The sequence below is a fragment of the Hippocampus guttulatus genome, chromosome 1, assembly GCF_054856545.1.
Source record: "Hippocampus guttulatus isolate MCC_2025c chromosome 1, RoL_Hgut_1.0, whole genome shotgun sequence".
NCBI classification, from domain to species: domain Eukaryota; kingdom Metazoa; phylum Chordata; class Actinopteri; order Syngnathiformes; family Syngnathidae; genus Hippocampus; species Hippocampus guttulatus.
The window spans coordinates 5,533,284-5,549,431 of record NC_141261.1 but is presented as its reverse complement, the minus strand read 5'-3'; the positions used below and the strand labels follow the sequence as shown (position 1 = coordinate 5,549,431).

The following is a 16,148-nucleotide window of genomic DNA, read 5'->3' as shown; positions in this document are numbered from 1 at the left end:
ACTTAACATCCTATCCACCTTGATTGGAGACTGTTGACAAAATGGGCTAACGTATCTCAGGTTCTCTATTATGCTTCTGATGAGATTGTATATCAAGAACTCTCTCACTTTTACAAAATCAAATTGCAGAGAAGATGGCCTCGAGTTGGAATACAGACAGTTGGGATTAAAACAGGGAGCACGTTGAAGGTGACAAAATAAGCGCCGCTATTATATCTAATGTTGCAGTCACCCATCCAAACATTGAGTGAAGTAGAGAGCAGTTTTGCACATACTTTAGAAACTGGAGAATGTTTTTTTTATTCTCTACTGCATCGAACACCTCCAGCCCAGATGAGGCACAGACCAGCACTTGAATCTCTCTTTTACAGCGAACCCAAATAGTTCAACACCCTCAGGAGGGTGAACTGATAAGACAAATGATGTGCAGCTCATATGTCAATGTACACATATGCGCTTAATATTTTGGCTGGACCCACGGTGGTTGGCTCTCGATAAAGTAAAAAAAAAAAAAAAAAAAAAATAACCTCTTTGGCGTTTTGGAAAACATTTGTGTACAGACAACATTTTCAAAACGATCCACCTTCTCATATAACCTTCAAAAATGTATGAAAAACAGTGTTCCATGCACATCAATAGTAGGGACGTTTTAGATTAAAAATGCAAGGTGCGCCAGAAAAGCTTTTCCTTCTGAAGTACCGGTAGTTCCACCGGAGTCGAGTGCACTTTCAACTCAACTGTATTTATAGAGCACTTTAAAACAACCAGCGCTGTATGCAACGTGCTGTACACGGAGCAAAATTAAATTTCAGACAACAACAACAAACATGAATGTCGTCTCCGTGGCATCAATCTTCTGGTGGCCCAAGAAACGTTTACAGTACTTTACATAAAGTTGTCCATCGCAATTAACACTCCAATCTGGTCTTCGACTTCATGCTTTTATCCATTCTCGGCACGAGTCTTAATGCTTGACTGACTCACGGTCAAATGCCACAACTCCCCCCCACCCCCAATGCCACGTTCAGCTCCTTATTGACGTACGCAGACGGGGGAGTGCTGCAGTGCATGTTGAGTGTAGGCGGTGTTTTTCATTTATTTATTTATTGTGATATTTTTAAATCACTGATGGGTTCTGCATGAAAGATAATGATCACATATTCGCTGAGAGCCAAAAAGCCGTGTACAACTCAAAGCTTTGATGCACATTTATTTGCAGTCTCTTTCCATACAATTTAATTTGAGGATGACTCAGAGTGGAGGACTATCATTGGTGGGATTATAATAATCATAGGTGTCAAAGTCAGGTCCTGGAGGGCCGCTGTCCTGCATGTTTTCCAAGCCTCCCTGTTGCAACACGCCTGATTCAAATGAACAGGTTCAACGCAGGACAGCGGCCATCCAGGACCCGAGTTTGACACCTATGAATAATAATCATTATTATTTTAGATTCTAAATGCAAATGTATGAATTTTGGGATGAATAAAGGTGATCCTATTGAAGGGGACATTCATTTTTAGCATTCATGTGGTTTGGGGCAAAACTGACTGCTATTTGGAACTGTTCGTACGTCCCTCCACCATGTCTACGGCCTCACATCCAGTGAATTACGCCACGCTAGTCTTTTCTTGGAAAGAAAAACAACCAAGCTGAGCAATACTTTTTGTTAGCATTGATCAAGTCTTCGAAAAGCATGTAGCAAAAATCGGTTCTGGTCGTATGACATCAAGGGTGAAGCATGACAGTAGCAGCATAATTCTTCGATCTATTTTCTCAGAAATGATGAAATATGTAACACATAATGAATTTCATCATATCAAATGTTCCTCATAATTCATCCACATGTATCCTAATTTCTGTTCTCATGGTTTATGCCTCCATGCCATAGGGTGCCAATTACTAAAATAATTAGCTACACAGCACCGGTGTGTTTATGTGTGTCACACAAGCAGACTATGACGCACAGATGGCTTTAAAAGAAGAAATATTTCCCCATAATGAGAACTTAAACCACGTCAGATTTACAATCTACGTCCAGTCCAATTCCCCTTTTTCAAATCCCCTAGCCAAGTTTTTGCTTGGATTTTCACTCTCTTGTGAGCACACACACATGCACAACACATCTACACACGCCCAACCACCAACTTTACTGCTCTTATTAATGCACCTGAGAAACCCAGGTCACGAGGTTTATGGTCGGAAGTCAAGTGGGAAAGAGCACTCAGAAGGTCAACGGGCCAGAGAAGGCGAACATAAAAAAAAATGGAGAGTGCAAAAAATAGACTGTGAGGAACCAGAAATGATCATGGGGCGAAAAATAGAGACAGAGAAGCTGCATTTTAAATGCGACATATTGTGTCCAATCCTCATACTCTAATTTAGAGCTCACTATCAGGACATTCTCATGAGCTCCTGTAGTAATATAAAGACACACAAACAGCCTCCCTCTACGTTCTGACAGCGATGATGGATGTCCTAAAGGATGGTGCTAATCAGAAAATAAACATTTGGGACCATGATCTACAGGTCAAGAGGTGATAGACGACGGCCAGTGTGTGTGTGTGTGTGTGTGTGTGTGTGTGTGTGTGAGAGATGACATTATTTTGAGCACAAAGTGATCGAGGGTGCATGGGACCGGTAACCTGCAGGGCAGACCGGTGACCTCGGCATGTTGTAGGAACCACGAAGCCATCATCACGTTGTCCTCCTTGAGTGGACACACACGACCAGACTTTTTGTTTGCTTCCCATCCCATGATTATTGTTTGGATGTCTCCTCTTTGCTTGAGTGGATGGTAAACAGGACAGGCCTGGCAGGAAAGACAACAACAGCGGGCAGGAAATGTTGGAGAAGCACATAAACAGATACATGGATACGCAGACACATACGTGCGCACACATACACTCACAAACACACAAAAAAAAAATATCTATATATACAGGTGTATATATATCAAACCAATAAAATACATTTTTGTTTTTTATTATGAGAACATAAAATAAACAAATTTATCTGTGTCATATGACTTCAAATTGTTAGTCGGTGGGTCCACATAAAAACTGCATTTAAGGTCTTACCTTTTGGAAAACTAATTTTGTCTTTATTGACACTTTTCTGATTTTTTAAAAAAATATTTGGCAGCGCCTTCAAGCTTCTGATTGGCTAAAATGGTCCTGTGGCGACGATATCATTTAGTGCCACCCATTTTCTAAAGTGCGGAAGTTACTATTGGTCTTTTTCTGTTGACAATGTCAGCAAAGTATTGATTCAACATTTTATTTTTGCTTTAGTCTTTTACAATTGCGTGTATCACATGGAGAGCTTTTTCTAATTTTTCCATTTTTTTCCTTAGCTACACATACAAGCATGAACATATTAGAAGCGGCTTCCAGTCATCCCTTCCACCAGCAAACTACAACCACAATAATAAACCTTTTGAAACAACCATTGTCTTGGTTCTCATTAGATCATTTGTACCTAATGTTGTGACCAGTGAGTGTGTAACACATGAACACAATGTTCGTGTGTGTTTATGTCCAGCAAATATGAAGAAAAATTCCACGTATGTGCAAGTAATTTTTTTTCACATCACAATCTGAGCTGTAAAGAAAAATAAATTTACAAAATCTGCACACTTTTGGGCTCCTTTTTAGGGGGGGGGGGGCAATTTGCTGTTGTCCATTACCCATATGAAATTGAGATTAAAAGCAAAGTACATCCATAAAATGGGCCGAAGCATAAGGTAACCCGACCATCTGAACGCTGGGTTGACATTATGTGGGGGTCCACCGCAGATAAATAGATAATATCCTCATGTCGGCGAGCCAAACATAAAGACTGCCTTATTATGTGATCCAACACACACAAACACGTCCACACAAGCTCCATATGGGCCCCTTGTGGGAGTCTGGGCCCCCCATCCTCAATTAAGAGTGATTACACACCGACCTTAGCGGTGAACTCTCACACGCGGGGGACTCCCGCCCGTCCTGATTAAACTACGAACTCACCACTGACCACTAGACGCTAAACACTACCAGACCAGGTTGCAACTCGGCTGCCACTTTGGGGGTCACCACATAGGGACCTGTATAATTTCAAAAATACTCACTTAGCGGGCAAACTGCATAAGGAAGTCATTTTAAAAGCCTTTGTTCTGCATCAGTGGGACATACTGTTAATACAGCTGAAAGGGCCTCGTGCAATAATAACACTTTGGCCTCTTAAATACCCCTATAAAACTTTCTCTCGTGTAAAATTCAAGCTTTAAGGAGATTTTGTGGTCATGACTCACATCATTGAGTTCCGTTTCATTTCGCTTTTTGAATCACTTCACGTTATTATCTCTATCGAGGAGAAATGTATTTGTCAGAGAACTCGCTCCAATGTGTATCATGATTTGGGGCAAATCCAGTTGTTTTTATACACAATATGAACAGAAATGTATATTTTGTCAAGAGCATCGTAACTCCAGATACAGGGAATGCAGGCAAACAGGAAGTGTGTGCGCCGCGTATTGAATTCCCTCTGCGAGCCTTTCCTGATATTTGGCAAAAGATCAACCCTTCCGACGTGTACAGTAATGAACTGCAATTTGGCAATAATGAAAAGAACAGGTGAAATTCGACTTCCTAACGACGACCTTTGACTACCTACAGTACGCCTTTGCTATCACAGAGTTAAATACCGGAGGTAGTTACGTGGCCACAATTACATTTAATAGCATTCATATCTTAGCTGAATTGACTGTTTACAACCATTGACTATTTGCAATTGGATGAAGACTCTCTTCAACTCTGACATGCACACAACTAGCATCTGACGAAATAACATGTTCCTTTAAGCTGCTAATATGCACGATATTAAGTACATTTGACTGGACAGTCACCTGCGTCAACATGGCCGCCACTTTGATGCATGTTTTAGCCTGCTAGCCTACTCTTAGTTTGTTTCTCTATGAGAAGAGTGCAAACTGGAAACACGTGACGAGTCTCTGTCTGGTAAATGGCACCACAGAGCCGTTTACTGACGCTCTGGAGAATGATGGTCAATAGTGAAATTAATGGACTTAGCCAGAGTGGACTGGACGGTATTTTCTGTCTGTTGAATCTGGTGTGCGGCCCAGTGGTTAGCGCGTCGACCTCACAGTGCAGAGATCTTGGGTTCAATTCCCACTCTGGAGTTTGCATGTTCTCCCCGTTCCTGCGTGGGTTTTCTCCGGGTACTCTGGTTTCTATCAAACACTCTAAAATTGTCCCTCGGTGTGAGTGTGAGCGCGCATGGTTGTTCGTCTCTATGTGCCCTGCGATTGGCTGGCAGCCGGTTCAGGGTGTCCCCCGCCTACTGCCAGAAGACAGCTTGGATAGGCTCCAGCACCCACCGCGACCCTTGTGAGGTTAAAGCAAATCAGAAAATGGATGGATGAATCTCTGGTCCATTGGATCCTTCCGTGTGACTTGTTCAGGTGGTTGGAATCAATGGCCAGTGTTCCCAATCATCCTGGTTATCTGTCTGGCGTGTAGCTGGAATCGACGAGAAGCTACGAGTAAGGGTGAATCAAGCAGACCTACCAAGCAAACCTACGAGACGTGTCCGTTTTCGAGCAAACGTTTAGGATGGAGCAAGCTTTTGTGCTAAAAAGTGAAAAGTCAGCAACACAAGAAACGTCCAGTTCCTTTCATTTCTTCCTCAATTTCTTGGCTGAAGCTACGCAGACTACACCACTCCCGAGTTTCATTGCTGGACTTGATGGTCTGTTGGGGCCTGCCATGAAGAATTTGTTGACACAGTTTAAGTGTTTAGAATATCTCAAAAGCTGTGCTTTTATTGAATTGTCTTCTGTAAATATGTCAACCATTAGAGACACTTTGTTCTGAATCAGTGCACCTCCATTCTGCCAAGAAAGCTGAAACATTTATGAAACCTTAAGATAAGTAAAGTAAAGAATGACACAAGCGCTCTCCCCGAACCTGAAGAGTGCTCTCCATGTACTCTTTCTGCTCTTGCTCCCGCACTGGGATGCCATTCCCGGTTTTGCACTCAAGGACCTCACTCTGATTGGTCAAAGTGACACAATGACAAGTTGCTGGGAAGGAGTCTTGTGTTTGATTTCCACAGATGATTGAAAGAGTCTTATCCTTCCCTGGAGGATTCTGTGAGTCTCAGACAGAAGAATTCAATCAGACAATTGAGCGCAACGCTCCAACAAAGGGGAATTCAGTCAATGGTTGTTCCTCTCAAAGTCAATTAACATTGTGTGATTTTAGGAGGGTAAAACATTATAATATCTACTCAGGGATTCCTAGACAAAGAATCATGTTTGAAATGATCCAAGCTGGACATGAAAAAAAAAAAAAGGCGAACAAACCGAAAGAAAAATGACTCCATTTACTCTGATTTTGTTTTTGTCATTATTTCCATTCACATCGACGCCATGCGCATGTCCAGTTTTTTTTTCATGCACTGTGACTGAAAATCCTTCTTGGAGTATTTGGGAAACGGATGGACTTTCCAAAACATTGGAGAGTTTACGTGTAAAGGGGGGAAAGCTCTTTGTAAATATTGGTGATATACACGGCTGTATTCCATCAAACCTAAATATTTAAAAAACGTACTTTGTCCAAGTGGCATTACCCTACCTTTTCCTCAGCCAAATTGAGTCGACGCTGATCTGGTTGCGACATGACTGTTATCACGATACACACACTGGCAATGAAACCGATTACTGGTGCTGCTGCTCTATCGTACGGCATGCGGGTTGGACAGCGATTGCATGAATAATGACGAAAAAGGTGGTCAATCAAAAGGACTTAGTCATGGTAAAAACCAGACTGAGAGAGCGCGAGACAGAGAGAGCGAGAGAGAGACCTCGACACTTTATTGATCCTGAGGGAAATTTAATAAATGGTCAACTTGGCCAGAGTTGTGCTTTTAGTGAGTCCCTATAAAGTGGAGGTTTCCAGGGAAATAAAAGGACATATGGTCGAACTTGTCTGGGCTTGCTTTGATACAGCGTCACTTTGTGAGAAAATTGTAATTTTTCCTTTCCTTCAACCACTTCCTCTGATGAATTATGGGAGCAAACTAGTGAAAGGAGCAGAGGCTGCTGGTTGCGCAATTTCATTAAGTCACCCAATAAATTGCTTGCGGTCCCTGATTGCATTCTCATGTCACATTGTCCTTTAGTCTTTGCTGTGAAGTGCTGTCCAATCAGGAGTCACAGAGAGCTAAGACCACTTCATCTGAGGCTATGTTGAGGCTTGCCACAGTTACCACTACTTGATTGCCTGCAATCCTTATGATGTTCATAATTTGGTTCAATCTTAATGGAGGTCTGCTCTTTTCTGAGTACCCTTTTAGTTCGACTGTCCCTCCTAATTATCGAAATGCTCGACTCAGTGGCCCCGGAAATAGGATAAGTCCGGTATTTATGAATATGTAAAACGACAAGGAATGAAAGCAATTTTATACTTATTCTAAGAATCAAAAACCAGACGCTCGAACACCACTTGCTGTTGGTCTACAGCAGGCATGTCCAACTCCGGGCCTGGAGGGCTACTGTCCTTCCTGTTTTCTGGCTCTCCCAGCTGCAACACACCTGATTTAGACGATCAGCTCATCAGCCAGCTCTGAAGCAGCATTAGAACCATCCTGATTATTTGAATCATGTGTGTTGCTCCTGGGAGAGCTAGAAAACAGGCAGGGCAGTAGCCCTCCAGGTCCAGAGTTGGAGACCCCTGGTCTACAATAAAAAGAAACAAAGCAGTGGGCATGAAGTCAAATGGCAGCGTGTTTATCTCAGTCAGACAGTCTGTGTTTACTTGAAACGGAAGAACAATAACAGTGGAACTAGACCAGATTTCCCATTTGTTCACGGCAATCATTTCCTTAATCGCGAGACACAAGATTGGGAGAGACAATGGGATCAAAACAGAGATGGAGTATATTTGTGGTTTCCTAACGGGAGTATTTGGTGCCAGCCGGTCAGAAATGTCGCCAAAGTATAAGCCTGGGGATCATACGTTCCTCCATGAAGAAGAGAACCTGTTACGAAGTATAAGTAGGCGGTCTTTCAAGGGAGTCTTCCACAATGCCGTGAGACACATGAGTCTTCGGTACCATCCAGCGTTCCCACGAATGCTTGGACACCCAACTCATCTTCCACCTTCCCCAAGCAGCATGAAATGAAGGGCAACCTCTTTCTAGCTTCAAAACAAGTGTTCCCAAGACTCATGGTTGTGGTAACACTGTCACCTTGAATGGCTCACCCCCCCTCACCCTGCCACGACCCCTGTGTTCACTTGGGCTTGAGTATGAATAGATGAAGAAGAGAGTGGGGGTGTCGCGGACGTACCCCACAACTTCATTAAACCACTGAACACGTCCGACAGAGAGAGAGAGAGAGAGAGAGAGGTGGGAGCGTTGCCTTTGTCTGCATTGTCTTAAATTGGAATTTTGAAAAATGGATTGCAATTGAAATGCTTAACAAAAGTAGCACAACGGTCACGTGGTTCGTATGTGTGTCTCGCAGTTCGAAGGTTTGGGGGTTCAAGTATCAGCTCTGGCCTTACTGTGTGGAGTTTGTGTGTTGTCCGTGTGCTTGCGTGGGTTTTCTCCAAGGACTCCGGCTTCCTCTCGCACTGCAAAAACAGACGTTAGGTCCATCGAAGGCCCTAAATTGCTCGTAATTGTTTGTCTTTATTTCCCCTGCGATTCGTTGGAGACCACTGAATCTATCCTACATGCGGACATACCACAAGTAGTGGGCTAGACATCCAGTCAGCAGTTTGGGGAGTTGCTGTAGGTGATATGCTCAAGAGCATCTCAGATAGACCAAACGTGGGCCTATTTACGTGTATTTACGTGGGCCTTAGCTGTTTGATGTTGAAGGAGAAGGTCGCGCAGCAAAAATTATAGCGAAAGTAGTCGTCGAAGTTGTCGTGCTGCTGAGGTGTGTCCTCTTATGGCAGAGATTATGAGCCATAAATTAGGGTGGAGAATTGGCACAATTCAGGGCAAATAAGCATTCATTGTATGCATATAGAATGCAATGCCGTGCTGCTGTAAATCTGAATTAAAAAATATATTCACGCCAGGCCAAATTTGTATTTATTTGTGGTCTGAGCAGGCAAAACCTAAGACAGACTTTCTGCCAAATTGGCAAACATAAACAGCGAGCTTTGCGCCAATCAAGGTGCACATGCAACGTCGATGAAAACTGAACCATAAGTGTGGATGTCAATAGTAAAAGTGGTATCAGATATCAGATAAAGAAACCTCTTCGTGACTTGTTATGCTAACATTAACTGTTGTTGATTTGTTTTGGTTCACGTCCGCTTTGCAGATTGTGAGCTTCAAGTGTCCCAAAATCTGATGGAACAACTCTTTGATACTGTATAGGTCTACTGGTTCAGGGGCACAATTACATAACCTTTGGACACTGGCAAACAATGCTGTCATTGATTTCAGGGTAGTTATTCTTCAGTACATTTTTAATGGGTTCATCTGTCCATCCATCCATTTTCGATACGACTTGCCGCTGGGATCGGAGTCTCGGCGAGCTGATTTTGAAAGTGCAGTCTGCCTTTTGCCCAAACTCAGATGGACTCAGCTCTCTGCGACCTTGACCAGGTGGTGTAGAACACAGGTGTCAAACTCATTTTTGTCGTGGGTCACATTTTAGTTACCGGTTCCGTTGGAGGGCCGTTCTGACTGAAACCAAATTTAAAAAAGTCAATAATAACGATTGTTTAAGTTACTGTAATGACGGGTTTGGTTACAAGAAAATACTTACAATATTTCTATTTATTACAAATGAAAATGTTAAATTTTGGTAAGAGATTTTCGCAAGCGTTGACATGCTTGATTTGTTTCCACGAGCCACATAAAATGACGTGGCGGGCCGGATCTGGCCCCGGGGCTTGAGTTCGACACCTGTGGTGTAGAAAATGAATGCATGGATGGTCACCATGAACAAAAGTGGAAAAACCCAACATTTGTATCTTTTTATCCATACACCAACTTGCACTGAAATAGTTTTTGTAACAAACAAACACAAGCACACATACTGTTTTGGTCATTTGGAATGCTGCTTTCATTCAAGAGTGGAGTCCACACTCTGCAGTTGTGCAGACAGAGAGAGAGAGAGAGAGAGAGAAAGAGAGAGAGAGAGAGAAGCGCGAAAAGGGGGTAGGGAGAGAGGCGTGGCGCTTCTTTCCTGGCTCCAAACATACTTGTCCTCTCTTCTGGTGCACACGTGTTGGAAGCAGTGAGGAAGTGCAGAACAGTCCTGACCCAAGTGAGTCAATCCATCAGTGCGCCTGCTCAAAACCAGCATCTGCGCATCCCCAGCCTTTATTTTGGGACGCATACACTCCTCATGTGGACTCTTCAGGATAAGAGGAGCATTCTCGGCTTGACATTCTTGGAATATTCAATCTAATGCTGTAGAGGGGAGGTTAAAATTGAGGAGCCAGTCTAGCCAAAAGGAGGTTTCATCGGGAAGAATGGCAGGATTTACTCCCATTTTCGTTCTCTTGGCACTCCTCGCCACTTGCGTCTCATCCAACAGCAAGTCAAATGTGCCGCGCCTCAGACTCTCCTATAAAGGTACATCTATCTATCTATCTATCTATCTATCTATCTATCTATCTATCTATCTATCTATCTATCTATCTATCTATCTATCTATCTATCTATCTATCTATCTATCTATCTGTGTTTCTGTCTGTGCAGGTGGCTGTCAGCATTACAAATTAAAATCTTCATTGCATGAAAATTGGGGATTTTAAGGTCAATTTGAGGGACCGTTGAATAGTGTGCTTGCATGTGATTGCACATTATCATTAAATGCAGTTATTTCCAACCATTACACCATCAGGGATAATCAGGCGTTCTACGAGAAATTATCCAATTTGGGTCAGTTAGTCTGGAAAGGATTGATTGACTCCAGATAATGTGTGTTTGTTCAAATATCTAACGACAACAATCTCTGGCAGAACATTGAACTGCAGTTCCGCTAAATGGCAGAGGGTACAATTAACGAGTACAGTATTAAACTTTTTTTCCCCTAATGTACAGTAAAATATGTGCCTTCATTCAATAAAGGTTGGGAAACTTTTAATGTGCATTTTTGGCTTCTGTTTTGAGGGCTTCCTGCAGCGGTGCTTTTACTGTACAGGTTAAACGGGGGCGGCGTGCTTGTGGGTTGAGAGCCGGAGGTGATTTGGCGCAGGTTTGCACTATTGCGCGATGGGATTGACTCACTATTAGAATTTATTCGCAGCGGTGCGCAAACACCCGAGGAGGATGTTGGCTCGGTTATGAAGTGTGATGAGTGACTGTAAAAACGACTATAAACGACCAAGCGCATGTCTTACATGCTAGCGACTGTTTTCCAGTCTTGTTGTCTTGATGGACGTTCACTGTGCGAGTGCTGAGAGTCAAATGCGACTTTTGCAGTTTTACGCACATAAAACTGAGTCAATGCTAAGATTTAGTAGGCTTACTTGTTTGTCTGCTGAATATTAAGCACTCAACTATTTGTTGTCAAAATTCGAGCCCACCCAATGGGGATTGTTTTCGGCCAATGCGATTCTGGTATTTGGCAGAGTAAAATTCCGATAACTGATTAATCTACTGGAAAAAAATGTAATGAATAAAATCGTTTGTTTTTTGAGTCAGTTAACACTTACAACAATAAAGATGTGAATTACAGGCAGAACATTTGATTGTTTTACATTTATTTGTCCGGTATTTGTATAAACTAATTATAAACAAATTGGATAACTTTATCATAGCATAAAAATCAGCAAAAATCGGCCAATTTTGTGCATATTTTTTTGGGAGTGGGATGTTTGAATGTCCTTTTCGTTGTCTTGTACGGTAATGTTAATTTTTTCAAAGAAAATGGAAATCTGCAAAAAAAATTGCCAATTTGGCTGATTTTAAAGTAGCTCATCGACGCCGATTAATCGGTTGGGCTCTAGTCAAAAAGGCATCAATGCTGAGAATCAATACCGTTTTAGGGTAAATGTTTGTTTGAATGCTGAGCACATGCGGTGTTTTTGTTGAATGCTACAAGATAACGCACATTTCTGTGGTGCAGAAAAATATGGAGAACGCTTGCATTTGCATTCATTGTGCTGTTGTTGGAAATACCGGAAAGCAAACATTTGTACATTGACCAAAAGCCTTTATGTAGATGCTAAAGCCCGGTGCTTTTCTGTGCTGCCCTACTTTGTATGAATGCTGAGAATCAAGTATTCTCACTATGCAGTTCTGAACCTAATTAGGTTTGTTGTCTGAATCCTCAAAAGGAAGTTTTTGTGTGAAAACAGCACCATCATTTATCATGTGACATTTGTCGCAGTTTAGTTTTACATTTCTCAGTCGAAACACTTTTCATCAAGCTTGGACAAGTTTGGCAGAACAGCGATTGAAGTGAAGCGAGCGAGGCCTCGCAGGTGCAACATATGCTGACCTCCCTAATGGACAAGAATTCACACACATTCCACATTTTGCTCACTTTTCACTTCCTGTTTGGAATGGCCAGCTGTCCATGTATTGTATGCACTGTGTGAATAATTTTTTTTGCATCTAATCTGAACTCGCTTTTGGCCGTGACTCATTTATCTGTCTCATGATAAGCTTGTAAACGATGGTGCATGTGCTTGCTTGTGTTTGTGTTTCAAGGGCTGTTGACTCTGTTGTTGCCAAGCCGAGCTCATTGTTTGCTTCCAGTCAGGACGCAGTGGGCGTGTATAGTCTTGATCCGCGATACATATCGCACAGGATTTCCCTTAGTTCCGTGCCATGATTTCAGTCACGTCGTCTTCCTGTTGAATGGACTGTGACGACCGTACTGAGGGATATAGAGGAACCAACTTGCCAGTTGATTTTTTTAATTTTATTAATTTTTTTGGTACGACTTGTCCAAAAGCAGTTAACCGCAGACATATGAACATTTCGGCCACGTGAGACGTCACCATCCTGAAAACGTGCCATGGCACAAATGTGACATCACTCTCCCAGACATTAGGCTGAAATGACTTCATCCCATAATGTTTCACTGTTGAAGATCTAAATCTTTTCACTTTACGACTGTTATGTTCCATCATGTTTGAGTTGTTTGTTGTGTGCCTGTTGGTTAACATTATTACTGTATTGACTATTAGTTGCGTTGCATGTGCAAGCCAGCTGAATTTAGTGTGGCGATGAAAGACTTCTCATGTTAGTTACTTTGGCAGCCTAGCGGCAATTGATTGCCAGCATATTTAAGAGCCCACAGGTGGATGGAAAATACGAAGAGAAGCCTTATCCAGTGTGAGGTCATCGGTCTACTTCCAGTATGCCTAGTTTGGTGAAAAAAGGTCCCTATAATGACTCCTGCCCATTACATCGACACTGGAAGCAGTGGCTGAAAGTCTGTATGGTAGAAAAAGTGAAGTTGATCGGAGGGTACGCCGACTCCTCGGATAAACTTTCAAAATCCATCCATCCATCCATCCATTTTCTACCGCTTATCCGGTTGAGTCGCGGGGGGCAGCAGCTTTAGCAAGGAAGCCCAGACTTCCCTCTCCCCAGCCACTTCTTCTAGCTCTTCCCGGGGGATCCCAAGGTGTTCCCAGGCCAGCTGGGTGACATAATCTCTCCAGCATGTCCTGGGTCGTCCCCGGGGCCTCCTGCCAGTGGGGCGTGCCAGGAACACCTTACCAGGGAGGTGTTCAGGAGGCACCCGAATCAGATGCCCGAGCCAGCTCATCTGGCTGCTCTTGATGTGGAAGAGAAGCGTCTCTGAGCCCCTCCCGGATGATCGATCTTTCAAAATCAGACCGGTCAAATGATGCCAGCTTGTTCCAAGAAGAGTGCTATCATAACGTCCTACATTTTTTGTTTGTAAATAAGAGTGCCTTCACTTGGAAGTCTTGAAATTCTCGCCAGGGGTCTCAAATGACTCTGCATGCCTCCAGTCCACAAATTATAAATAACTCATCGTAGAAGTAATGCATTTTGACAGCAACTTTGAGGGCATCGTGGGTCAGAGACCCAAGTCACTATGTTACCCGTTCAAAAGTGATGATTTAACTATGAATGATTTTACATCCAAGTGAGTCTGCAGTTTTTTAGAATTACAACAAGAAAATTTTCTTAGATTTAGTTTTTTCAAATGGTATAATGGTATCGACATCGGCCCATACTGCACAGCTGCGTATTGGAATCGGTATCGGGGGCCAAAAAAATTTGTATCGGAATAACATTAGTTTTAACGCATACTGGAGAGGGAGAGAAAAAAGTAGTGACTAAGATTCATTTCTTCCGACCCTCACTGTCAATTGGCCATGAACAGCTTTTTACTGCATTCTGGAAAGCGGTCAGTTTTTTTTTTTTTTTTGCAAGGTTCTTGCAGAATCGGGAAGAACTTCCCGCCTATAACATTGTTATTACTGGACAAATGCTTCCTGAGCTTTTGACCTTTAACATCACAGGTTAGACACTTTTAATAATTTCCGCCCGACTGGAGTCTGTTGGGGTCAGTGTGACTTTCTTGCATCGCATGCGTCTCCTCAATCCTCTTTCTTTCCTCACCTCTGGAGGAAGGAGTCCCTCAAAGCCACCCCCCCTCCCACCCTCCGCCCCCTCATTCTCATGACAACCAGGAATAGCCCACAGGGTGTTTGTATTCCCGGGAGGATTAGGAAGTAATTTAGCGACAGGAAAAGGTGTCATTATCTCATTTCTATCAATTAGCGTGCAGAGGGGGTTGAGACAGGAAGAAAGCATTTATACTTCGGTAAACCTGCAGTCTTTGGAGTTCGTCATCCAAATCAAGAGCCACAAAGACATTTGAATTCACACGGGATGTCACTTGTAGCACCTAGCGGCCAAAGCAATAGGGAACCAAAAAAAAAAAAGGAAAACAGGGTGTTTTGTGCCATTGTGGGTGTGAACACAGCTGATACGTTTCACTACCAATCGCTCCCGTCATTTCCTTTACAGTGAATGCTGCATGCAAAAGGTGTGCTGTGATAGTCTTTGACATGGTGGAAGAAGATAGTGAGGTGTTTGAGTCTTACAGCAGGTCAAGGCATGCAAAGAACTGCAGGTCGACCTCCAACGGGTCGGCTCGAGAGATCACACATCTGTGAAATGGGAACTTGGAGACAGCCTTCATCCAGAGCACATGTGCAACCCACCCGATTGCCCTCCTCTGCCCTGGCCGGCAAGATGATTTTTAACATACAAAAATAAAGACGATAATAATATTACTGTGTTCAATGACTTGAGTTCTGCACGCTTTTGTCATATTTATGAATGAAGTACATGTAGGATGACATCCACCGCACATATCCGTGGAGCTCAGACTCTGTCTGCCTGCAACGTGTCCAAATTCAAATCATCTGACTCCCTGCGCCAATACAGTTAGTTCTAACAGGCATAAACTTTAGTCTAATTTCACCCGCTAAATTGTCCAATGCACATCAAAGGAAACGCCGTCAGTACCCCAAACCCAAATTGAAGCAAATTACTGAACAGGCACACAGAGGCTTGTGTTGGCATGGAAATAAGGATATAGTAGCTTTAACGCGTGAGCACAACTACACCATCTTCAAAGCTAGAGCCCACCGTCTAACGAGGGCGCAATGCGGGATGTGACCGCCTTATTTAGATGCTTCATTTTCCCACAAGTGTACAAAGTAATTACTAATCTTAACAACAATACGTGGACCTGCTTTAATTGTGGATGTGTTTGTAATCCTCCAGGGAGGTCTAGCAAGGCGCCGTAGCAATTTCCCATCGTGTGTTTCTTTGTGTCCATTATTTGTCTTTCCTCTTCGGACAACCTGCCAACTTCTTTTATTCATTTCTCCTCTGTCTATATGAAGCTATACACAGATAAGCGCGCACGCGCACACACACAACACGCGCACACACACAGTCTGTTTTATACAATATTCACTTTGTTTTCAGCAAAGCGGGGGGTCACTTGAAAACAGAAGAGCTCTCACCATCGGCTTTTTTGGAGCCGATCGCATTAGTTCTGAGAGTCAAGAGTTCTGTTAGTTTTGTCTCCCCCGCCTGTGAATGAATTAGCGTGTTTGCTCTATTGGCATCGCCCACAAACCAATACAAAGTGGAGTGTTGGTTGT

At 42.9% G+C, this 16,148-nt stretch overlaps 1 protein-coding gene across 2 annotated transcripts in view; it reads left to right on the top strand.

Moving 5' to 3' along the window:
* The first annotated feature begins 10,272 nt into the window (after window positions 1-10,272).
* sema3g (semaphorin 3G) overlaps window positions 10,273-16,148 on the top strand; it is a 50,113-nt gene continuing 44,237 nt past the window's right edge. For both annotated transcript variants that reach the window (XM_086105838.1, XM_086105829.1), the window contains exon 1: window positions 10,273-10,608. In XM_086105838.1, coding sequence (XP_085961964.1) covers window positions 10,506-10,608 — 103 coding nt within the window. In that variant the 5' untranslated portion in view covers window positions 10,273-10,505. The remainder of the gene's footprint in view (window positions 10,609-16,148) is intronic.